Here is a 26,900-nt window from a genome sequence, read left to right as displayed (position 1 = left end):
GGACAGACTCAGGAGCAATGCTTCTTCTACACCGGTGCCATTCCTGGATATTGCTCCGCCCCCACCGACTCACGGACTATCCACTCTGACTTTCCGGATGCCACACTTTCGATTCACAGAGCATCTCCATCTATGAGGAGATGTGCACGAGCAGCAGATAGGTAAGAACAAGGGAAATCCTCAGAGTTGCAATTATGACAACTCTTGCTCATAACCTGAGAAAGTCACCCCTATTATCTGGAAGGACAGAGCACAGCTTCTTATGACAAATTCCTTCACTGCCCAGGCTGTTCATAAGCAGCAATTAGAAGATAAATCTGGCTGTAAGTCTGAAAGGCAGTTAAGTGTAGGGTAAACAAAGAGTGGAGCAGCGAGAGGCACAGCACTGAACATTCAGTGCTGAAGAATGATGAAGCCTGCCAAGGAAAGGCACGATTTGGGAGGAGGCTCTTTCCAAACCTTTTGTCCCTCACTGCTCCTTTTCATGTTAAATATGCTTTAATACCAGCTGTGCATTATTCTGAGAAGGTTTATTTATTCCTCTGTCCTCTCAAGGATTTACACCCCTATGAATATAAAGCCTCTAAGCTTCCTGAGAAGAGGGATGCTGTTCCTTCCCAGCTTATTAATGAAGAGAAGGCTGGGCTACAGAAACACCACCAGTCCTGGCATCCCTCCTGGCCTGCTTTGGGGGTAGGAGGCATTGTCATTCATGACTGTATGGTGCACATGATCGCTAACCAAATTTCAATTTCTTACTCAATTATCACCTTAGTCAACTTGAAATAATTTCCCAAGCAAAAGAAGAAAATGAGTTTCCAGCTTGCTAGTCAGGCCAGTAATTATGATCACCCCAGATGCAGTTTTGCAGCCAAATAGGCAGACAAAAGGAAGAATGCCATGCAAGACTTTGAGGTAGACATGAGCCTAAGTCCTCATGTGTCACATCTACAAGTTAGCTAACTGTTCTGGACTTCTCTTTCTTGCCTGGTAAGATGCAGGGAACATCTACAGCATCCTCTCCCTGGTCTTATAGCACCTGGCCCTGCAGGGAATGGAGGGACACTTCTCTCCACTATTATGGGGCAGCTTGCATAGCTAGGGGCACTGCTCCTCTTGTTACAGTCACACACTTGGGAGGTCACTTCCTTTTTTAGGGGGTTCCTCTACTGAAAATAGCTTTTTCCTCATACAATACAATTTCCCTCTCCTCTGTTCTTCTCAGTCCCTCCCCAGTTCCCCTCTTATCCAGATCTAGCTCCTCTCTGTGTCTCACTAGAAAACAAGCAGGCTTGTGAGGAATAAGAACATAAACTCTAATAAGAGGAAAGAAAAACTAACATACTGGAATAGGTCAACAAGACAAAGAGTCCAAGAAAAAGACACATAAAGCAGGTTCAAACCTAGAGACCCACACATTCACACACTCAGAAAGCTCATAAAAACACTAGCTAGGAGCCATAATATATATGCAAAGAACCTATAAGGTAAAAGAGAAAAATAATATAAATAAAAACAAAAAAATAAAAAATCCTTGACATGACATTATGAGACAAACTGGGAGGTGGGGAAATTTCAAAGGTGCCACTGAGCTTGTTTTCAACACGCTGGCCAGCCAGTGCATACAGTAGATGCAGTCTACCCTCAGAACTGCTTCTCCCATGAAACTCCCTTGGCAAGAGGTAATTTTTCATTTGCAAGTGGTAATCGATTGGAGATAGCTTCTGGGTTAGGGACGGGCATGTGTCCATATCTCCTTGCAGCTCTAGGACCCCACTGGGTGCAGATGTGCATGGGCTTTGTGCATGCTATGAAGGCTACTTCCTGGCTGCCTTCTACAAAGAGGTCACAATACTCAGAATGAATGCAATACCCATAATTTGCTTTAGAGGAAGGAGGCAGGAGCAGAATGGAACAAGCAAGTCACCTGTATAGCAATACAGATCCTCCCAATGTGACCACAGGTTGCATGGCACGTGGCAAAAATCCATCATTCCAATGAGACATGTGCCCTATGAGGTAGTTGGTTACAAGGGCTATGTCCTGCCTGAGTCTACCGTAAGAGACATACAACCAAATCATGGGTCTTGGGAAATTTTAATGTGACCAGTTGTGGGCAGGGCCAGAGTAAGCACTCCTGCTTGTCATGTACTGTGAGTACATTGAGACTGCTTTCTTTCACTCACACTCTCAGTGTGGACACACCTTCAGTAAAAATGTCCTATCAGCAGCATAACTAGGTTGCCGATGGTAGAGTAAATTAGGTTCCTTACAGCTTTAATGAGACAGATTTTGATGTAATTCTTCTGGGTGGCATGCTCTGGTGGAAGTGTGACTGCTCCCACTTGTCAACAGAGTATATTGTGTTGTGTGGCTATTCCAAAGCAGGTCTATACAGCGCTTCTCACAGTTCTTTTATTGGTCCCTGCAAAAGCTTCACGCACGTAGCCAATGCTAGGGGCAGTTCCGCCTCAGATCTATGCTTCTCACTACTATTCTTAGGCAGCCTTGGGAGTCCCCACAACATGCACAGCACCATCAGTGTTAAGTCAGATTACTGAAAATGCAGTGAGTGAACGAGGGAGAATCTAAATGAGTTTGCAGAGAGACAGTGCATCTTTGTATACAGCACATATTTCAGACCATACAACTGACATAAGGTCAAGTGTAGGCTTTCCAGGATGTGTGATCATGCAGGACAAACTCCCTTAACATCTTTGAGCCTAAATTTCTCCGTCCATTAGACAGATGTCAGGTCTTCTAGTCAACATACCTGCCAATGAGGGTTTATGAGGCAAGTTACATAATGCACTAGCACATCCAAGAAACTCAAAGTTTACCCTCTGCCTCACTTCTAGATCATCCTTTCCCTAATTCAGTCTATCATCCTTACATGTGCACCTGGTTCCTGGTTCCTGGTTCCTCTCCACACCTCATCAGATTACTCTGCTAGCCTTTTGAGGCATTTCCATAATGCATGGTCTACTTGGACCAGACAAACCTGGCTTTCCAAGGTGATGCTGACCTGTAATTCAGGTATTTGCTCTTACTGAGACAGAAGAACCAGTATCTCAAAGTTGTCAAGGCTAGCATGAGTTCAAGGTCAGTATGCAAGGTTACTTAGCAAAATCCTGAATGAAAAAAAAAAAGGTAAAAAACAAAAATCTGGATATAGAGTTCAGGAGTAGAGAACCTGAGGAGTAACTGCACAGAAGGCTAACTGCTTCAAGCCCTAGAACTGAAGGAGAAGCTAGCTAGCTAGCTAGCTAGCTAGCTAGCTAGCTAGCTAGCTAGCTAGATAGATAGATAGATAGATAGATAGATAGATAGATAAAACAAATCAAAGCAGGCAAGCTTTGAGCAACCACTTTCCAGCAATGTTACTGAAGACTAGAAATGATAATACTTGCTTAAAGGTCATTTACATATCTGTAAATGTCAAGTGATCTAGTATATGTGAAATTAAATGTTTAAATCCGATGTTCATTTCAGTGCTAACTTATACTCTATACTGATTTTCGAGTGCTATCTTCTTGTAGTCCTAGACTGTGTGTGTTTGTCTGACAGCAATGAACATGTCTCAAAATTCCTCTGTCTTTGCTCCAGGTAATTAGAACAGGTTCCTAAGAACAAAAAGCAGCACTAGCAACAATATTGTTAATTGATTTAAAAAAAGCAAAACAATAACATGACCAAACAGTAGCAAACATCTGATTTGCTACTTATGTGACTCATACTTGTCAAATTACAACCTTAATATCAAGCCACTTTGGTAAAGGATCCTAATATAATATAATATAATATAATATAATATAATATAATATATATATGCTCCATAATCTAGAAAGGTCTAGATTGAAAGATAAAGGTTCTAGCATATTTTAATGAACAGGTAATTCTGGAAATAAGTATAGAAATAGGCACTTGTCAGGAGATAGCAGAGGTAGAAGAGAGCTTTGGTAAAGAGCAGTTCGCATCTTTATAGCTGCTCAGGCAGACACTGGATTAGTGACCACACCCCTCACAGCCTACATCCAAGCCATTAGCAAATCAAATCTTCCCCAGCTCAATGGAAACTGACCACTCCTCGCCATTTTCTTTGCTACTACCCTGATCCACACTGACCTCACCCCCACAGTAGTTTCCCATTAGCCAAGGTTTCCTTTCCTTAGGTTTCAGTTACACGTGGTCATCCAGGGTCTGGAAATATTACATGGAATGTTCCATAAGAGTTCAGGAGTAACTTAGTATACATTTATTTAATATTTAAATCTTTCATTATAGAAGTTTTAATTGTCCTGTTCATTATTAGTTATCATTAATATATTGATACACCTAGCTTATACGTTAAACTATCAGAGATATACACACATGAAAAAGACAGAATTGTATAGCGTTCCATAAGCTCTGCAGTGATGGGCAACCTCACTGCTCCCTACCGCACTTATAACTGAATTTGCCTCGTAAGTCAGTTACTTATAACACCTCCCACATAGAGGCCGCGAGATTCTGGTAAAACATCAGCTTGAATCAACACTCCAGTGTCTTCGCATTCACTCCAGCCTCTATTTAGGCTGGTAACATCTTATCCTTCTTTGACCTCACCTCATATCCCATTACTCTTTTCTTATCCCACATTAATACGCTGGCCTCTTTTCCCTCAAATAACTCCAGCATGTATTCACTAAATACCACCCTGCAGTCTTACTTCACCAAAGTCTTTGCTCAAATGGTACTGTCACAGTGAAGTCTTCTCTGGACTTCTTACTTGACAGCAGTCATGCTGCCTTGCACTTCCAAATCTCTCCCCAGGTTATTCTTTGCCTGTATCCATTATTATTTCATTGGTTCATAAACATAAACATTTACAGTTTTAGCTTAGTTTCCATATCCCCTAGAGTATACTTCCTAATTCTAGAGATGTCAATTCTGTTCAGTGATATATACCACTGTATGAATATATACCCTGATATACAGTGGATATAATTTATTAGTTCACAACAAATTATCCAAATTTTGAAGCTTAAAGTCCCTATTACATGAGAGCTTCTGTGAGTCATGAATCTGGAAATGTCTCAAATTAACTTTCATCTGCCTACTTGATTGATATAGAGAAGAAACCTGACCCCATGCTTACTCACATGGTTGCTGGGATCTCTGCTCTCTAGTTATGGGGCCTCTTCTCCATGCTGCTCAAACATGGCAGCAACATGAGTAGGCTACCCAGTCTCTGTCTAGACTGACTTTATAGCAACTCCTCTAACCCTGGCACGTCCACTCTATTTGTTTGAGGAGCATCATCAAGTCCAACCCACTTTCTAGAAGTAGGAATTATCCAGTGGCTTGAATTCTAGTAAACAATAAGCAGAGAGTCATCTTAGAAGTTCCCATTCAACAATCCACTGTTGAAAGCTAGGGATAGAGCTAAGAGGCCTCAGGACCTTGCCCACCACACACAATGCCTGAGATTTAACACATAGTATTGCTAAGTAATTTGTTCAATGAATGAACAAATTGAGCATTAATACATACCTGAAAAAAGAAAAGGCTAAGACAAATGGAAAATCAGACTGACATCTCTAGGAACCTACAGATTATGATGATGATGATGATGATGATGATGATGATGATGATGATGATGATGATGATGATGATTTTACTTTCAGCAGATGAATAAAGGGGAAGCCTGATAAAATCAACTTCTGAGGTGTAGGGAATACCATGTGAAACCTTTCCTAGAAGGATGTCCCACTCTAAATGGTCCTAGCAAGTAATTCTTCTTCCTTGGGGCTGTTAATATTTAATTGAGCTTAATTCTGGATCAGAAGGATAGCTAAGTGAATGAGGGTACTCACCACCAAGTCTGATTGCTATGTTTGATCCTGGAACTCAGAGAATAGAGAAGAAAACGAACCATGAACAACCAAGTTGTCATATGACCTATACATATGCAGCGCAGCAAGTGTGCATGTATCGCCCTCCCACCCCCCCCATATACAGATGTGTGCACACACAAAGTTCAGCTATCTAGTATCAGAGAGTACTTAGTTCTCTTGCACAGTTATAACTATTATTTATTCCTCAAGCGTTCTTATTCCTATCTATTTCCTTGGTGTTGATGGTTATATTTGGAAAGAATTCCTGTTCAGATTTGTTTTTCTTGTGTATCTCCTAAGCTGATGGCTATCTGTAGTTCTGTCCAGATAGAAGACGCTTATTGAACTAAATTTTCATCTTGAATAAGAGAATTTGTTCCACAAAAGCATAAACCGTCAATAAGAATGAAACAACAATGTTTATGCCTATAATATAGAAACTACATGAAGGTCAGATTAGGTCAGTATAGCCAACATACTCACAATTCTAAAATAGTCATTTTGAGGAAGCAGAATCAACAAATACATATCTGCCACGTAGGAAGCACTTAATCAAGGTTTTCTCTTCTCTTCTCCGATAGAAACCAGAACTACCATTCTATTTAAACCTACTTTGTTGGTTGCTCGTGCACAAAGAGGACTCAATAAGCCATGAACTGCTGAAAGGCAAAGAAGACAAAGATCATTTGCTCACAATACCAAGAAGAATGGCAATGAAGAGGTCCTCCAACCAGATTCCCCAGAAGTATCTGGAATGACACTTTCATTCAGAAGTCATGGGATCCAACAAAAGTAGAAATCAATGGGCAAAGGACATTCTTTAAAGATTAACAAAAGACAATTTACCGCACTCCACGTCTGGGTTCAGAATTAACATTTGAGGGAGCAGCCATCAAGCATGCAGTCTTCTAGGTACTATTGCCAGCTTCACAACTTAATGGCTTTAAGGCAATTGTGTTCTATGAATTATGAATATCAGAAGACTTCAAAGTAATGTCTACTATTCTAGCTTATCTGGCTTGAAATTAAACGAATCTCAAACTATAGTTTATTTGCTAAAACACAAGGGTTGTGTTAGATATAAAAGCACATTTCAACTGAGTGTTAGCATTTTAGTCTCAACTTTAACCCTTTTAGAAGGCTTGCCTGCACCTATAAATTTTATAAAAACCGTTTTTTCATGTAGAGATATGGGAAGTGTTGCAGTAAATGATAGAAAATGACACCAGGCACCATGCCATGCTACCTCCTGCTACTCTCTGGCCCCAGCAGCAGCTGCCCTCTTGCGACTCTCTGCTGTGAACCTTGTTCATAGTCCTAGCATCCACCCCCTGTGGTTATAGTCACAGTTACCCCCAGTAACCCATTAAAATCAAAACTCAATAGGCTTGTAATTTATCAACCAGATTTATATCAGTAAATTCTCATCCCACAAAACGTCCACCCAATAAACACAGAGCCAATTGATATTGATATAAACTGCCCACCTAGATAAGACAAACTGTCCTTTAGTAACCATCCCTTACATAGTATCCATATCGACCTGTGGCCATTTAAAGCCACGCAGGGATGATAATCCTTCTCTTCCTCCATCTTTGTTTCTCCCTCTAGCTTCTCATCTTTCTGGCTTACAAAAATTCTGTCCCCACCTTTTTTTTTCACTGCCCAATCACAGGCCTTGCCTTATCTTGTGCCTGCCTCACCTGCATATAGACAATGATCCACATTTCACCCTTTCTGTTTAATTTTAAAAAAAAATGAACGTTTCTCTCAAATGGAAGCTGAGCACAGCTATTACCACTCTGTAATCTATAAAGTATAAAATACACCTAACACCCAGTCCATTATTTTTATCAATTAAATCGTATATATTGGTATCTATCCTAGCTTAAGAAAGGCTTAAAATCTATGTGTCATATCTTGGCTAGCTTGTATACTATCTGAAAACTATCAAATATGTATTCTCAATGTTAAATAGCCTGGGTGGGCTATGAGACTATAATTAGTCTTCAACCCTGTCAGAAATCTGAGAATGACCAATATTATCTGAAAATACAGGCACCCTCACACGGCTTGTGGAGCTGAGACAAGTTTTAGAGACCTGTCAGCAATACATAAGAGCATCAGTCTTCAGCCTTCTGGCCCAGGATCATCTGACAGACACAGAATTTTGAAGAACTGATTATTCTGACTTGGGAGGGAGAGATTATCAGTCAACTATTCTGCATAGTGTGTACTTTGCTGGACAGCAATTTGTCTGTAGATGAAATAGGCAATTTCTGCCCAGAGGCTACCTGGCCACAATGTAATACCTCACCTGGAAGGACAGATGTTCAATTTCTTCTTTGAATCCACAAAAGAGAAGCTGCTAGGAGCAGATATGTCTTAACAACAAAAGAATAAATAACATTAAATGTCATTGTGGATTTCTGGTGATTTGGAAAACTATCTATCTATATAAAGTAATCTGGACTGTTGTCCATTAACTACTCTTAGCTATTTCTAACAAATTATCTTGAAAGTACCCTAACAGTAAACTCAGAGTTATAAATTTGCTATCTGGCCCTTAACTCATATGCTTAATCATCTCAGATCAGTTAATAGTAGCAGTTATAGGACTGGGTCTAAGTCTTCACCTGCATATAGATGTAAACCCACAGGAAAGGATAATTAAGGCTCTCCAAAACATCCCTATTCTTCATCACTGGAGACAAGGCTTGGAACTGCATGGGTTCCGAGAGGGGAGACCATCCTGGGTCTGTGTAAGGACTCGAGGCTTCAAAATGGAACCTCTTGGCTTTGAACAGAAAAAAAGAAACACAGCAGAAGGGCCAGAGGGCCAGTTTTTCCTGTCTCTGAAGATGTAAAAGAGGAACTTTGAGGCAGGAATAAGAGAAGTCATCACACAATAGAAAAGGCAAAGATGGATTCCCCTAGAGCCCCCAGAAAGCAATGTCATTTTGCTTCCTCCCTGATTTTAGCACAGTGAAACTCCAGCCTTACAGCAAACCTATGCTGGTACAGACAATACAGATTCATGATAAATAAAATAATACTTCTTCAGGGGGAACACAAAGTACAATGAAAGTGATTAAAATTAGGACACACATGATGCTGATTATCTGAAAAATAAAAAAAGAAATAAATACAGGAACTCCTGGGGATGATTTTCCATTCCAGTAAAGACTTGCCACAGTGAGGAGGTAGTAGCAGTGTTTCTATGACATAGAAACAACAACCTCAGCTCCATATAAAGTGAGTAACGACACAGCCAAGGAATGAATACACTGCCTCAAAAACCATTGGCTCCTGTCTAGGGGAAAGATGGTCATCCGCTGAAGACATCTAAGAGCAGAGGGGTAATACGTGGAACTCTGTCTAAGCTACCAACTGCCTTCTGACCTTGAAGAAATTACCTAACCTCTGAGCTTGAGCCGACTTGAGATCATAACACTCACATTGAAAGACTTGTGGAATCTACTGGAGATACTGTGCCTGATACACAGTACGTGGGCCGTAAATGGTAGACACTAGTCATGCATCACATAGGACAGATGAGCTCTACAGTCTCATGTAGTGTCAGCATGACATTCCTCTGGATATAGGTCTGTAGGAAGCAGCTTCCTCTTCCTTCAGTTTTTTCTGTCCTATAAAGCAGGAACTTTCCCTTATGGGTCCAGAGAAAGTAGATGCCGCTTCAGTCTTTCTGCTCCTCCTTCTCAGAAAAGGAGTGACAGCCAGTATATGACAAGGGGGAAAGATACTGATGCTCACACCTAGTCCTGCCTTTTCTGCTACAGGCTTACCTGGCTGTTGCTAGAACGTATTGTACCATTAACTGTGCCTTTCATCGGCAGCTGTATTTGGTCCAGGGCCACACGTAGGCTTCAGAGCATGTCTAACATGCTTCTAACATGCTCATGTGGTTACTGGCCATTTGGAAGTAACTTGTCTGAATGGACTTACAGAGTAAATACATACCATATCTTTACAAATTTAGTTAAAAAGTGAATGCAAATTCACATTAATATCTTACACGGGTAACCTGTTGAGATGATAATATACAGGACAGCGTCACTTATGTTATACTTGAGACTCCATATGAGTCACATGAGAGATCTACTCTAAAGCACTGACTAGGACTTGACTCTCTGGTATCTGAGCATAGGAAGGAAGTGTGCCTTCCCACCAGCATGAGTGAGTGGCAAGCCAGCCTGTGTGTCTGGCAGGGTTAGGTGAAGATCCAACTCAGGATAACGAGGGTGGACATGAGAAATAAGCCACATTCTCCTCTCCGGTTTTACCAATAACAATGCTGAAATTTTGACTAAACTATTTTCATCCATTTATGCTTTTGCACTCATGTGGTGCATATAAACACACGTGACTGAACACATGCATAAAAACAGTGATCTTAGAAATTTGAAACTGTGTTTCATGTAAGCATCAAAACAAAACTGTGACAGTTACACTTGTTAAAGATGATGACTTTTAGTAAAGTCCATAAACCACAAGGAGTCCCAAGATTACTTCATAGTGTGGTTTATAAACGATAAGGAATCCTAAAATTATTTCACACAGCTTTAAAAATAAATATCATTTTTTTGGCTCTTTTTTTTTATTAACTTGAATATTTCTTATATACATTTCGAGTGTTATTCCCTTTCCCGGTCTCCGGGCAAACATCCCCCTCCCCCCTCCCCTTCCTTATGGGTGTTCCCCTCCCAACCCTCCCCCCATTGCCGCACTCACCCCAACAGTCTAGTTCACTGGGGGTTCAGTCTTAGCAGGACCCAGGGCTTCCCCTTCCACTGGTGTTCTAGAAGGCAACTTTTAATGTGAATCTTTATCTTCTACCTTGTTTGAGACAGGGTCTCTGGATCACCACTATGTATGCTATGGGAGCTTCCGGTCCGTGAGCATAAGCCATTGGTGTTTTGTTCAGGAAATTTTTTCCAGTGCCTATGTGTTCCAGGTGCTTCCCTAGTTTTTCTTCTATTAGTTTGACTGTGTCTGGTTTGATGTGGAGGTCCTTGATCCACTCGGACTTAAGCTTTGTACAGGGTGATAAGCATGGATCGATCTGCATTCTTCTACATGTTGCCCTCCAGTTGAACCAGCACCATTTGCTGAAAATGCTATCTTTTTTCCATTGGATGGTTTTGGCTCCTTTGTCAAAAATCAAGTGACCATAGGTGTGTGGGTTCATTTCTGGGTCTTCAATTCTATTCCATTGGTCTATCTGTCTGTCTCTGTACCAATACCATGCAGTTTTTATCACTATTGCTCTGTAATACTGCTTGAGTTCAGGGATAGTGATTCCCCCTGAAGTCCTTTTATTGTTGAGGATAGCTTTAGCTATCCTGGGTTTTTTGTTATTCCAGATGAATTTGCAAATTGTTCTGTCTAACTCTTTGAAGAATTGGATTGGTATTTTGATGGGGATTGCATTGAATCTGTAGATTGCTTTTGGTAAAATGGCCATTTTTACTATATTAATCCTGCCAATCCATGAGCATGGGAGATCTTTCCATCTTCTGAGGTCTTCTTCAATTTCTTTCCTCAGTGTCTTGAAGTTCTTATTGTACAGATCTTTTACTTGCTTGGTTAAAGTCACACCGAGGTACTTTATATTATTTGGGTCTATTATGAAGGGTGTCGTTTCCCTAATTTCTTTCTCGGCTTGTTTCTCTTTTGTATAGAGGAAGGCAACTGATTTATTTGAGTTAATTTTATACCCAGCCACTTTGCTGAAGTTGTTTATCAGCTTTAGTAGTTCTCTGGTGGAACTTTTGGGATCACTTAAATATACTATCATGTCATCTGCAAATAGTGATATTTTGACCTCTTCTTTTCCGATCTGTATCCCCTTGATCTCCTTTTGTTGTCTGATTGCTCTGGCTAGAACTTCAAGAACTATATTGAATAAGTAGGGAGAGAGTGGGCAGCCTTGTCTAGTCCCTGATTTTAGTGGGATTGCTTCAAGTTTCTCTCCATTTAGTTTAATGTTAGCAACTGGTTTGCTGTATATGGCTTTTACTATGTTTAGGTATGGGCCTTGAATTCCTATTCTTTCCAGGACTTTTATCATGAAGGGGTGTTGAATTTTGTCAAATGCTTTCTCAGCATCTAATGAAATGATCATGTGGTTCTGTTCTTTCAGTTTGTTTATATAATGGATCACGTTGATGGTTTTCCGTATATTAAACCATCCCTGCATGCCTGGGATGAAGCCTACTTGATCATGGTGGATGATTGTTTTGATGTGCTCTTGAATTCGGTTTGCCAGAATTTTATTGAGTATTTTTGCGTCGATATTCATAAGGGAAATTGGTCTGAAGTTCTCTTTCTTTGTTGTGTCTTTGTGTGGTTTAGGTATAAGAGTAATTGTGGCTTCGTAGAAGGAATTCGGTAGTGCTCCATCTGTTTCAATTTTGTGGAATAGTTTGGATAATATTGGTATGAGGTCTTCTATGAAGGTTTGATAGAATTCTGCACTAAACCCGTCTGGACCTGGGCTCTTTTTGGTTGGGAGACCTTTAATGACTGCTTCTATTTCCTTAGGAGTTATGGGGTTGTTTAACTGGTTTATCTGTTCCTGATTTAACTTCGATACCTGGTATCTGTCTAGGAAATTGTCCATTTCCTGAAGATTTTCAAATTTTGTTGAATATAGGTTTTTATAGTAAGATCTGATTTTTTTAATTTCCTCTGAATCTGTAGTTATGTCTCCGTTTTCATTTCTGATTTTCTTAATTTGGACGCACTCTCTGTGTCCTCTCGTTAGTCTGGCTAAGGGTTTATCTTGTTGATTTTCTCAAAGAACCAACTTTTGGTTCTGTTGATTCTTTCTATGGTCCTTTTTGTTTCTACTTGGTTGATTTCAGCTCTGAGTTTGATTATTTCCTGCCTTCTACTCCTCCTGGGTGTATTTGCTTCTTTTTGTTCTAGAGCTTTTAGGTGTGCTGTCAAGCTGCTGACATATGCTCTTTCCTGTTTCTTTCTGCAGGCACTCAGCGCTATGAGTTTTCCTCTTAGCACAGCTTTCATTGTGTCCCATAAGTTTGAGTATGTTGTATCTTCATTTTCATTAAATTCTTAAAAGTTTTTAATTTCTTTCTTTATTTCTTCCTTGACCAGGTTATCATTGAGTAGAGCATTGTTCAATTTCCACGTATATGTGGGCATTCTTCCCTTACTGTTATTGAAGACCAGTTTTAGGCCGTGGTGGTCCGATAGCACGCATGGGATTATTTCTATCTTTCTGTACCTGTTGAGGCCCGTTTTTTGACCAATTATATGGTCAATTTTGGAGAAAGTACCATGAGGAGCTGAGAAGAAGGTATATCCTTTTGCTTTAGGATAGAATGTTCTATAAATATCCGTTAAGTCCATTTGGCTCATGACTTCTCTTAGTCTGTCGACATCACTGTTTAATTTCTGTTTCCATGATCTGTCCATTGATGAGAGTGGGGTGTTGAAATCTCCCACTATTATTGTGTGAGGTGCAATGTGTGTTTTGAGCTTTAGTAAGGTTTCTTTTACGTATGTAGGTGCCCTTGTATTTGGGGCATAGATATTTAGGATTGAGAGTTCATCTTGGTGGATTTTTCCTTTGATGAATATGAAGTGTCCTTCCTTATCTTTTTTGATGACTTTTAGTTGGAAATTGATTTTATTTGATATTAGAATGGCTACTCCAGCTTGCTTCTTCTGACCATTTGCTTGGAAAGTTGTTTTCCAGCCTTTCACTCTGAGGTAATGTCTGTCTTTGTCTCTGAGGTGTGTTTCCTGTAGGCAGCAGAATGCAGGGTCCTCGTTGCGTATCCAGTTTGTTAATCTATGTCTTTTTATTGGGGAGTTGAGGCCATTGATATTGAGAGACATTAAGGAATAGTGATTATTGCTTCCCTTTATATTCATATTTGGATGTGAGGTTATGTTTGTGTGCTTTCATTCTCTTTGTTTTGTTGCCAAGACGATTAGTTTTTTGCTTCTTCTAGGGTATAGCTTGCCTCCTTATGTTAGGCTTTACCATTTATTATCCTTTGTAGTGCTGGATTTGTAGAAAGATATTGTGTAAATTTGGTTTTGTCATGGAATATCTTGGTTTCTCCATCAATGTTAATTGAGAGTTTTGCTGGATACAGTAACCTGGGCTGGCATTTGTGTTCTCTTAGGGTCTGTATGACATCAGTCCAGGATCTTCTGGCCTTCATAGTTTCTGGCGAGAAGTCTGGTGTGATTCTGATAGGTCTCCCTTTATATGTTACTTGACCTTTTTCCCTTACCGCTTTTAATATTCTTTCTTTATTTTGTGCGTTTGGTGTTTTGACAATTATGTGACGGGAGGTGTTTCTTTTCTGGTCCAATCTATTTGGAGTTCTGTAGGCTTCTTGTATGTCTATGCGTATCTCTTTAGGTTAGGGAAGTTTTCTTCTATGATTTTGTTGAAGATATTTACTGGTCCTTTGAGCTGGGAGTCTTCACTCTCTTCTATACCTATTATCCTTAGGTTTGATCTTCTCATTGAGTCCTGGATTTCCTGTATGTTTTGGACCAGTAGCTTTTTCCGCTTTACATTATCTTTGACAGTTGAGTCAATGATTTCTATGGAATCTTCTGCTCCTGAGATTCTCTCTTCCATCTCTTGTATTCTGTTGGTGAAGCTTGTATCTACAGCTCCTTGTCTCTTCTTTTGGTTTTCTATATCCAGGGTTGTTTCCATGTGTTCTTTCTTGATTGCTTCTATTTCCATTTTTAATTCCTTCAACTGTTTGATTGTGTTTTCCTGGAATTCTTTCAGGGATTTTTTGTGTCTCCTCTCTATGGGCTTCTACTTGTTTATTTATGTTTTCCTGGAATTCTTTCAGGGATTTTTGCGATTCTTTCAGGCATTTTTGCGATTCCTCTCTGTAGGCTTCTACTTGTTCTCTAAGGGAGTTCTTCATGTCTTTCTTGAAGTCCTCCAGCATCATGATCAAATATGATTTTGAAACTAGATCTTGCTTTTCTGGTGTGTTTGGATATTCCGTGTTTGCTTTGGTGGGAGAATTGGGCTCCGATGATGCCATGTAGTCTTGGTTTCTGTTGCTTGGGTTCCTGCGCTTGCCTCTCGCCATCAGATTATCTCTAGTGTTACTTTGTTCTGCTATTTCTGACAGTGGCTAGACTGTCCTATAAGCCTGTGTGTCAGGAGTGCTGTAGACCTGTTTTCCTCTCTTTCAGTCAGTTATGGGGACAGAGTGTTCTGCTTTCAGGCGTGTAGTTTTTCCTCTCTACAGGTCTTCAGCTGTTCCTGTGGGCCTGTGTCTTGAGTTCACCAGGCAGCTTTCTTGCAGCAGAAAATTTGGTCTTACCTGTGGTCCCGAGGCTCAGGTTCGCTCGTGGGGTGCTGCCCAGGGGCTCTCTGCAGCGGCAGCAACCAGGAAGACCTGTGCCGCCCCTTCCGGGAGCTTCAGTGCACCAGGGTTCCAGATGGTCTTTGGCTTTTTCCTCTGGCGTCCGAGATGTGTGTGCAGGGAGCAGTCTCTTCTGGTTTCCCAGGCTTGTCTGCCTCTCTGAAGGTTTAGCTCTCCCTCCCACGGGATTTGGGTGCAGAGAACTGTTTATCCGGTCTGTTTCTTTCAGGTTCCGGTGGTGTCTCAGGCAGGGGTCCTGCCGCTCCCGGGCCCTCCCCCACGGGAGCCCAGAGGCCTTATACAGTTTCCTCTTGGGCCAGGGATGTGGGCAGGGGTGAGCAGTGTTGGTGGTCTCTTCTGCTCTGCAGCCTCAGGAGTGCCCACCTGACCAGGCGGTTGGGTCTCTCTCTGTCACCGGGTCTGGGAGCAAAGAGCTGCATAAATATCATTTTTATAATGACAGAAAAGCATTGTTTACCCATTTCCAATTCGTTGACATTTGTACTCTGAATGGAAATGCAATCATGGGTAAAGCTGTGAGGACTTAACACAAAGTAAACTGCACCAAAAGTTCTACATCTGATAACGCATGTGAGGTTGTTCTACATGACAGAATGGAAACAATTAACTTTGCTGAACAGCAATCGCTGCGTGCACAGCAATATTCCGTGTGAAGAAGTGAGCTATGCACATACAATGCACACACACTGCACACACTGCATCAGGACAGGGGATCTGCGCAATCCTGTGAACGGTGAGCAGAGAGAGCCTGAGCTTTTCTGGTAAAACTCTTGCTTAAAAGAGCAACGGACAAACTACAGATCTATTCAGACCTGAGCATCTGGTCGGTATTTTCTATAAACTGAAACAGCACGCCACTTCAAGGAAAATGTACATAATATTTGTTTTCAATGATAAAGTTTAATGTTTTAAAAGGAAACCTGCATCTACCACTCTTAGCCTGACAGCATTTGGGGAAAAAAAAATCAAGATTTCTTTGATGAAAGACTGGTGCTCATACTAGTACATGCAACTTTCTGACATGAAACAATGCAATGTTTCAACATTTGAATAACTTGTATATCCAGTGTACCGATATTTCTACATGCATAATGCAATTAAATGTTTTTAGAGTCCTCACTGGAGCTAATATTTAGAACATTTTATGCTGAAATGTAGTGTCAAAATACTTTCCAAAGTAGCAGCTACTGCAACATCGTCTTCCCTCCTCCCATCCGTGTGAGGCTGGCTTTTCTTTATGTACCGCAGTCAGAGCAACAGTAAATGCAGAAGCTGAGGCTGTCTAGCTGCCTGAAACAGCCCTCTGCAGCTGTCCAGTCTGTGCGACCCTGAGCTCCTCAATCCAGACTGTGGGCAGCTGTGGGGGAGCTTATGTGGATTAAGTCACATTTGAGTCATGCTCTTGTGACTCTCTCACTCACACTACTGTAAATGACCCTTCGACCCCACTCTTCTAACTGCCCACTCATCTACAGTTCTGTAAGGAGCCCTAATAAACTCAATGGATTACGAAGTTAGGCTTTTGAGATAAGCTTAATTGCTGTTGATGGTTTCATTTCCTATCTGGGGAGAGTTTGCTCATGTTTCCTCAGAACAGTGTTACCCACCCTCGCTTGCTGCCTTTTTAATTGATGAAATTAACAGGGTAGTGGCCACTCTACCCTGCCTATTATCACCTCAGCAACGTAGGATGCAGCAGATACACATTTCTATCCCTTTTTCCTTCGGCATAGCCATCACCTCCAATGTCAGCAAAGATTAGCCGCTGAAAATGACAATGCTATTTGGTGAACATTTTCCCCAGAATGCCTAAGAATTCTGCTAATGTAAATGTTAATTAAACAACTGTCAGTACAAGTACAGACAGCCATCACTGGCATGTTCACTGTGGATTCAGCACATGATGCAGACTTCAGGAAATTCCTGTCTGAATTTTAGTATCTGAACAATTGCTGACTGTTTTGCTAGGCACTCTAGAAAAAGCTTACGCATTCTTTCTAAAAATTTAGTTCTGAATTAAATGTGGGCTCACTCCTGAACACCGCACACTGTGTATGAATAACGCATACTCACTTTACATTTTCAGCATCATGTACAAGCTGTGGGAACATCTGGTGTTTTGAAAATTTGAGCAAATCCAGTTGTATTCTCTCTTCCAAATGTGTTCTCGAACATGTGGGACTTGTGTCTCATAATTCATCCCCTCCCCTCTCTCAGTACTGAATGGTTTCAAATATGCATTTTTATCTAAATGTAATACATTTCTGCTTTCATCTAACCAGAAAATGAAAAGCTAAACAATAAAATGGGGGAACAATTTAAAGTTTTAAAACAGAGTCTTAAAGGTAATTATTTTACTTTTACAGTTCTCCTGGTGCACTAGAAAACTAAACTCTGAAGAACATTCCATGAAAAAGGAAATGCTGTGCCTGGTCAATACCAGCTGAGCTAAAGGAACAACCCAGAAACTGACTGAATCTTCACAGCAGTCATAAACCCCCCCCCCACACACACACACACACACACACACCCCTCATGGGTTCACAGGTGTCTTGAAAGCTTAGGACTAAGATTGGTTTCGATGATAAACAATACGGTATTAATTTTAAATCCTGAAGCTTAAGATATCACAGGAGCTAAAACTCCAAGTGAGGTCTAGATGTAGCTCAAGTTTCCACATGAACAGATCACAGCTGAGGAAGGTCCAGCACTGCCTGCCTGGTCCAACCTCCACAAGCATGCTCCCACTTAGCACACACCACAGTGGACGCCCAGCAACTACTCAAAACAGCCTGGGGCTGAGGACAGGCCAGGAAACCGCATCGACAGGAAGGTCCTTCTCTGTTCTTGCTTAGTCTTTGCCTGCTCCTTCAGCAGTGCTCAGTTACGACTCATGAGGCTTTTTCTTTAGACTCCTGGGTGGATTGGTTCCTTCCTACACATTACAGTCACCACCCACCTCATTTGAACTCAGCCCTGCTGTGGCCATGACCCATCACAGGCTGTTTAGGGCTGCTCTCCTCAGGCACTCTGGTCCCAGTGCTCCTTGATTTTGGACTGGGTCCACTGACCTGTTCCTAAGACTTCCTACAGGTAGTAGAGTAGAGTGGACAGGAAAGGACACGTGTGGCTTCCTTCAGCTCACACTGTGGCTCCTCGTTACCAGCTCTACTCTGCTTCTGGTAACAATAACATCTTCCTCAAAGTCTCAAGAGGCAATGGCTAATGGATTCTCACAGCTGAAAAGTGACACACCAGATATATATGAGCCCAAACATAGGCCGTTCTTAAAATCATCTTGCTAGCTTTTTTTAAAAATCACCATTATTTCCTTCCTTAAAAAACTGAATTCTCTCCATTTTAAAACAGTGGATGTAAACTTAAAAATCAAGTTATCATTCAAATTAATTGGACTGTATTAACCAAAAATGAAAAGGTTCTTGGTTTCCCACAACTTAAGAGTCTAGTGAGTGAATAAAATCTAGAAGTCACCTGTGCCAAACTCCAAATGAAAGCTTTGCAAGACTTTACAACGCTTCTGTAATAGCAGCATAATAGTTACAATAAATGATTCTGGGGAAGGCACTGCATACACTGGCTGTCTTGGAGGAAGAAAAAGACAGCAGCAGCTATGACAGACAAGAGGAAAACAGTAATTCCAAAGGCAGATGCTGAGAGTTACCCTAAGAGACACAATGCCCTGGGCCCCGAGCAGTGAGCATACAACATTTGCCCAGCAGGATTATCTGGGTCAGGGGGCAAAAAGGAGAGAAGACCCTACCACATACTTTGATGTCAGGTGCCTATTGATGAGGTGTGGAGAGCAGGTCTTGGAATGAGGTCAAATGGCTCAGATCTAAACACAGATACCTGGGAACTACGGCATGCAATCCCAGAGACATCCTACTGCCATGTTCTACTCTATGTCACAGTCATGTAAAAAATCCTAAGAGCTCAACCAGACTCAGGGAAGGTGTCAGGCTGGGTTCTGAATAAAATTATATCAGGGATGGACGATGATCTCCCTTAGTTTTGACAATTTAAAATAAAGGATGATGCATTTACTAAGGCATACCAATGAGAACTATAACAGGTTAAAATATACATATAAAGTAGACTGGGCATCTCTGGTTTCTATTATTTCTTTATATGTAATAGGAGAAAGTGATTTCTCAATTAAGTTCAGCAAAAAACAAAAGCCAAGTCTTCTCATGAAAGCCTAAAGCTTTAGAAAAACTTAGAATTTTTTTTTTAATTGAAGAAAGAAAATAAAATCAAATCTTTGGAATGGCAGCACCATTTTCATTTCTTTTCAAAGTCCTCTCACTCTAACTTGAGGTACTTGCTTAGTTACCTTGGACACAGCTTTTGGAGAAAATGTAATTGCATCCACAACAGTGATGAGGTCATGAGGACCGAGTCGATCAAAGTACTTCAGGCAGACGTCATAGGCATGAAGCCACTCTGCGGAAGACTCCGGAGCCTGCTTGATGAGGTGAGGATCTCCAGTCCAGAACAATTTCTGCAACCAGACAGTGTACAGAGAGCTGGGAGACAGCATCTGCCCCTCCTTCTCAGGGATTCTGGGAGCAAGTTTGGAAATAGATAAGATATTCTGACTCGTGAGCACAGGCTCCAGTGCTTCCAGTGCATCCTCGCTTTTATCAGTCAGCTTCTTATAATTAAGACCTATTGGGAGGAAGAGAAAGGAAGGAAGAGACTGACTGTAATGGGAATACACAGGCACCTCAAACCCACACAAGCCTTGTGAGACACTGGAGGAGAAGACAGTAGTTTATACTGAGAGCTTTAGGCTTTCAAGAGAAGACCAGAAACGGAGGTCGAGGCCCAGGCAGGACGTGAGCTGTGCAATCCCACATCATTTGACTCAGGAAGCTCTCAGCGTCCTTCTCCATACCCTCATGAGTCACTGTCTCCTAGTGTCGGCAGCGCATGCCCTGCGGCACCCACACTGACTATCAGTAGAGTCGCCAAACTGCTCATTTGTCACCAGCCACTTGAAGGCAGCTCTCGGAACATCTCATGACCTCAAGGGCACTCTTACAGTTGCCATGAAAAGATGAACATAGAACAAAGGGCCATATAAAATCTGAGGCACCACAAAGAGACTTAAAGACTATTACCACATTTAATTTCCTAGGTATAAGCACAAGAATACCACTTTAAACATTCCTAAAATTCACCAAGATGTAAAGCCTCTTCTTTTACATGTCCCATGATCATATGCAAATGTAAAATGTATATTTAATACTTTATTTTATTTATATTCGTGAGTACCTGCACCTATATCTTCTGTGCACTACATGTGTGTAGGAGGTCAGAGGAGGGTGTCAGATCTCCTGGAACTAGAGTTCCATGGAATTGTGAACTGCCATATTAGGGTGCTGGGAACCAACCTAGGACTTCAGCAAGAGTGGCAAGTGCTGCTGACTGCTGAGCTGCCTGCCAGCCCCACAAGCCCCATGACTATTTTAAATGAATGAGTTCTACTGAAGGGAAAGTTTGCCAAGCCGTCTAAGAACAGAGGCCCAATCATATCACATTTTAAACACAGAAGAGGACAAAAGAGGGCTATCTGCAACAGATTGACCTGAAGTCTATTGGGAATTTCAGAAGATTTTTGTTCTTTCCTAATGCTGAATTCTCCCACTGCAGGAAAAGGAGCTGGAGGATTCAACCTAAAGTCAATCACCTTCAGAAATCTGTGGTCTTAATATGTCAATGACAGTATATGAGCACAGCTGGCTGTGTGCAGAAAACTAATCCCTAGATTTCATTTAGAAGAAAGGTCAGCCAGCAAGAACATGGTGTCCTACCTGATGCAACAACTTTAAATTTCTTCAGGAGGCGGATATGGATTTCTGGTTTGATAGCAGCTGTTTCAAAGTCCGCACAACCACAGCTTTCCAAGAGAGTGAAATAATACAGCAGCCTTTCATGATCAAGACCCTCGATGGTGGGGTAGATATACTTGACCATGTGTTTATGAAAGGACTCAGGATCTGTCTTCAAAGTGTCAAAGAGATGAAGAGCTTGGGCTCGCTTTTCAATTTCTCCTGTGGACAAACTGAAATAAAAAACCAAACAGTCTACATTACAATATTGCTCTTTAAATAACATTATCTTTAAGCCCTGGCAGAAAGGCTTATTCGTGTGTGTGTGTGTGTGTGTGTGTGTGTGTGTGTGTGTGTGTGTGTGTGTCTGTGTGTGTGTGTCTGTGTGTGTGTGTGTGTGTGTGTGTGTGTGTGTGTGTGTGTGTGATGTGGAGGTGACATGTGGAGGTGACATGAGCATGTGGAGGTCAGGGGACAGCCTTTTGGAAGTCAGTTCTTTCCTTCAGTATGTGTCCTGGGATACGGTTATGAATAGTGTTGTGTTCATGCTGAGCTATCTTGCTGGCCAAGACAGGACATTTCTAATGAGTCTTTTCTAAGCAGCCACAAGACTTAGGCAGTGTACATAAGAGAAACAAAGAAGCAGGATGCCCTCCTACTGTGTGGCTTTCACAGTCACCAGAGGCAGAACTACAGCAGGCCTAAGAAAGAGGCATTCCTGTAGTTCCAGAACCACCATTTCTTGACAGGCCATAAAACATCAGGCATTTATTCTAAAGCATTTGTGATCTCCACACACATGTATAGGAACACAAATAAAATATACAAGTAAATAAAAAAGCAAATTTAAAAGAAAGGAAGAAATTGAAGGGGAAGAATAAAACCACATCATCTAGGCATATCTTATACCCAAGAGTGTTGAATTAATATTCAGTAAAAATAAACTTTATGCCAGATTCAAGTAAGATTAATACAGGAAGGAAATAATTATGTTTTCAATACTGTCTATAGTACTGCTTATTGAATAAAAGATGCATCTTAATATTTAATTTCATACTAATTTAAGTATCTTTTCATACTAACTCAAATTCTAATATAAATTTTAAAGGGAGTTATTTAAGGCTAATATGCTGAGAAAAAAAAGTTCATGGTATTTTGTTTGCCTGATTGGCTTCTCTGAGTTTTATTTAACTGGAGAGAGAAGGCAGCTTTATTTGATCTTTTGATCTTTTGTTTTTTCCCTAGACAGAAGCCTCAGGTCTTATACAATCCCAGGGCCATAGACAGGGCAAGACACCATCTCCACTGGTGAGGTTCTCTAGGCAGCTCACTATACCAACAGAAATGCTGTTTCCAGGACTCCCAAAAATACTTGGGGAAAAATGTGAGTAGTCATGTAGGAAAGTAAGGCAAATTTCTCATGTTTATTCATAATGTGAAAAGTGAATCCGATCCCACCTTCCACCACTCAGAATGGCTAAGATCAAAAACTCAAGTGACAGCACTGCTGGTAAGGATGTGGAGAAAGAGGAACACTCCTCCATGGCTGGTGGGATGGCAAACTTGTACAATCACTCTGGAAATCAATCTGACAGCTTCTCAGAAAGTTAGAAATAATTCTACCTGAAGGCCTAGCTATACTGCTCATGGGCACATACCCAAAAGATGCTCCATAATACCACAAGGTCATGTGCTTTACTACGTACATGGCAGCCTTATAGTTACTAGGCAGAAACTGGAAGCAACCGAGATGTCCCTCAACTGAAGAATGATTTCAGAAAATGTGGTTCATGTACACAATGTAATACTACTCAACTATTAAAAAGTCATCATGAATTTTGCAGGCAAATGGATGAAACTAGCAAATATCATCCTGAGTGAAGTAACCTAGACCCCAAAGGACATGCATGGTCTATACTCACTGGTAAGTGGATATTAACCATAAAGTACAGAATAACCTTGATATACAGACCTAAAGAAGTTAAACAAGAAGGAAGACCCAAATGAGGATGCTTTAATCCCACTTAGAAGGGGAAGCAAAATAGTCATGGGACAGAGAGGGAGGCAGAGACCTGAATGGGAAAGGGGAGAGGGAAATAAATGGGGCGGGGGGGCCAGGGGGGGATTTGGTTTGGAAAGACACAGGAGAGAGGCCCAGAGGGCTAAGAGAATAAATGGAAATACATAGCTGTCAGGGTTCGGGGTTAGGGAGACCTCTAGAAAGTTTGAGAGACCCAGGATGAGGGAGACTTCCGGGACTCAGTGTGGGTGACCTTAGCCGAAATGCCCACCATGTGATCACTATTACTGATGATATGATGTACTTATGGATAGGAGCCTAGCATGGCTTATTAGAGGCTTTAGAAGCAGCTAACTTAAACAGATGCAGATACTTACAGTCAACTTTAGGACTGAGGCCGGGGACCTATATGGAAGAGTTAGGGGAAGGACCGAAAGAGCTGAAAAGAGATAACAACACCATTGGAAGAACAATAGTGTCAACTAACCCAGACCCCTTATAGCTCCCAGAGACTGAGTCACCAACCATACACAGGTTGGTCTGAGGCTCCTGGAACATATGTAGCAGTGGGTTGCCTTGTCTGACCTTAGTGGGAGAGGATGAGCCTAATCCTGTGGAGACTTGATGTTCCAGGGTTGTGGGGGATATTTGAGGGGGAACCCTCTCAGAAGCAAAGGTAACAGGGAATGGGGAAACAACTCTACAACATTTGATGTAAATAAATAAAATAATTAACTTAAAAGGGAGGAGATGAGATCTGAGAATGATTCAGTGAGGAAGAAAATAGTAAACTGTGTGACCCCACTCAGATGATCCTCACTGACAGGTGTGCACACTGAAGGTGTACAGAGGTCAGGAAGGAAGAACTTGGTACTCATCATGTTGGTTCCTATGCTAATAACTTATAGTTGGGCAATTATCAAGAAGTGGGTGAGATGACCCATCTAGCCTCTGTGTTTGCTCACTATCTCACAGAACAACTGTGCTGTCAAGAAGGCCAGCACCCATAGTAACAATGGTCTCACAAGCAGCAGCCCATCTTTAACAGTTCTTCCTCCTAGCAGCAATATCCTGAGAGTCCTCCTGTTACATCACACCCCTGGCACTCCAATAAACAGTGCTCAGGGTAAAGCCATCCACAAAATGGACAATGGCTCCATAATGGTTTACTTAGCTTCTATTTGACTTAGTTCTGAATCTAGTCCTTCTCAACATGACTTCGCCTCACCCACTCAAATTCTGTACTGACAATTCAGTTTGTCTAATGTACAATTTCAGCTAATTATCTTGTCAAGACAGATCCTGAAATACCTTTACTGATACACAATAAAGACCCAAGCACCACTCTCCAGAAAATTACAATGTGCTAAGATCTTCGTAGATGCCAGTAATCAATAGCCTATTTTAATAGCTTTCATTGAAACAAACTTATCCTCTTTGGAACAAGAAATTAAATCTTTGCTTAGAAAACAATTCTAAAGAACCTCACTCAGGGAAGCCAACAAAATGCTGTAAACCCTTCGGAGACTTTTCTCATCTAACTAATAATTACCTTGGAAATGGTTTCAGTGCTTCTTTCTTGGACTGGGGTGTAGCTCATATTCCATGTGCTGCCTATTTAACTTTCAAGGGCTAACTACTGGAAGGCACTGGTTGTACTTACTGTTCAAGGAATAAATTATTATAACTAATCCTATGATTAAGGTGTTCTATCATGCCTTCAAGTTGTCAATAACCTAAAATGATTCAAAACACCATGTGTTAAAGGGACTTTTATTTGTACAAGAAAACAAATTTATCTAAATACATTTTTCTTTATTCAGTCTGAGACTGCGTGATAATACAATTCCATTAGTTGACTAAAAAGAGTACAAAAGGAGGAGAGAAAGGAGGAAAGAAAATGATGGACACAAAGAAGGCTCTTGGAGAAGCTCGAAGGAGCGCACAGAGGGGAAAGGAAGGGGATCAGGGGGGACATGACTTACAGGTAACCCAGCAGTACTCTGGTTGACATCTACTCTCTGCAGATGCTCTGGTTCCTATTTCCTTACAGAAACCACTAGGCTAACTGGAAAGTGGGAGGAGCAGTTCCACAGTTAGATCTTCCAGAGGTAAATTAAAGTATCCTTCAGAGAACTGTGTTGGGCACAGTTGAGACACAGTGACTATGCATTTTCCACAGAGACTATTCCCCAAAGCATGAAGAGTTGTGAATCCCAATAAGTACTCAGTGGCTCAGCACTGGCAACTAGGAAATGACACATGCACCCTCTGAATGACAGGCACACCTGGGAAGGGGGTTAAGCTAAGTTATCTAGCACAAGAATGCCTCAGGGAAGACACTGCTAAGTTGACTAATTTTTCTACATTACCAAGATAGTGAAAGAGTTGAGTGTCTATTTTAGTAGCAAAGGTACTCAGTGAGTTCCTTCACTAGGCATTTTATTATGTAAATACAGTGTCAATCTTGAAGCCCATGGATAAATTTTATCTTCTTCCCAAGGACAACCCTGTCTCTTTAAGTTTTTGACCAGGAAAGGTCAATTTTGACAGGTTTATTCAACTACATACTATTTGCATCTTCAACAATATTACAGAAATACCATAGCATAGATACAGTAACAGGCATCATCTATTAGATAGTTACCATATACTGTACCATCATTACCCTCATGGCAATAGCTGATAACCATACTGACTTGAAGAGTAATTGGTCAGATATACTGCAGTGGTCATCAGATGAATTAGGAGAATGTGGAATAAAAACCAACAGTTAACAGGCATGTTTAAAAATACTCTCGGGCTGGGGATTTAGCTCAGTGGTAGAGCGCTTACCTAGGAAGCGCAAGGCCCTGGGTTCGGTCCCCAGCTCCGGAAAAAAAAAAAAAAATACTCTCTAGAAGACAGATACTCTGTATAAATTTCTAATTTCATGGCATTTAAAAACTGCATAGGTAACTTTCCAGGGAAGAAACTGGAGGAATGGCCCTGATAGTAAACAGGCTGTTTGGGCCTCACAGTTCTGTCCCTTAAGACTCACAATCCTGCAGGTTTTAGGGATACCACAGCAGAACTAAGTGGCTGAGAAAACCAATGTCTACCCAGGGGTGGTGGTGAGTCTATGTACTTGTAATAGGCAAAAATCCATTTTTCTTTTTTAGTTTTCTTTAAAACTAGTAAGAGGAAGAAAAAAAAAAAGAAAGAAGGGAGATATAAGGAGGAAGGAGACTGAAGTGTGGGTGCTTAGAGGGTCAGCCACAGAAATGCGTTAGGGAGTGGTCAAGCATCACGCAGAGCAGGTTAGCTTCTTACCACTTAATCACCTGTTACGTAGGATGATGTCATTATACAGGTGAAGGCAGGTACAAGATAAAATGAGGCCTGTCATCGTATGAGGAGGAAGGATGGACGGGAGAAAAGTTTTAGAGAGGAGGAGAAGACTGGAACCAGAGAGGGGGTTAGCAGCCGAGAGAACATGCAGGCAGATGTTAAGATTCCTCACTCCACATTTACAGGTTGTTATAAATATTCTTAAGGGATGGATGTGTACAGGGCCTTTGTATGTCTAGGTGGGCAATTATATCCTATCAGTTGGATCAGAAGTTATTGTGTTGTGTGTTCTTTCATGTGGTGATTTAATTGAATTCAAGAGAGTATGTGGTGGCTGGAGACACTGGGCTGCCACGGAATTGGGATGTGTATGTTTGGCATGGTGGCAACCTGTCTT

General features: G+C 41.2%; 1 protein-coding gene across 16 annotated transcripts in view; it reads right to left on the bottom strand.

Annotated features, from left to right (window-relative positions):
• Window positions 1–26,900, bottom strand: part of Nbas (NBAS subunit of NRZ tethering complex) — a 341,775-nt gene that overhangs the window by 113,690 nt on the left and 201,185 nt on the right. For all 16 annotated transcript variants that reach the window (NM_001427446.1, XM_087554759.1, XM_087554760.1 and 13 more), the window contains exons 43-44: window positions 21,136–21,386; window positions 19,653–19,987 (exon numbers count right to left, since the gene is read on the bottom strand). In NM_001427446.1, coding sequence (NP_001414375.1) covers window positions 19,653–19,987; window positions 21,136–21,386 — 586 coding nt within the window. The remainder of the gene's footprint in view (window positions 1–19,652; window positions 19,988–21,135; window positions 21,387–26,900) is intronic.

The sequence above is a fragment of the Rattus norvegicus genome, chromosome 6 (genome assembly GCF_021556685.1).
Source record: "Rattus norvegicus strain SHRSP/BbbUtx chromosome 6, alternate assembly SHRSP_T2T, whole genome shotgun sequence".
NCBI classification, from domain to species: Eukaryota; Metazoa; Chordata; class Mammalia; order Rodentia; family Muridae; genus Rattus; species Rattus norvegicus.
Note: the sequence above shows the minus strand (reverse complement) of the source record. Positions and strands in the feature narration are given on the sequence as shown.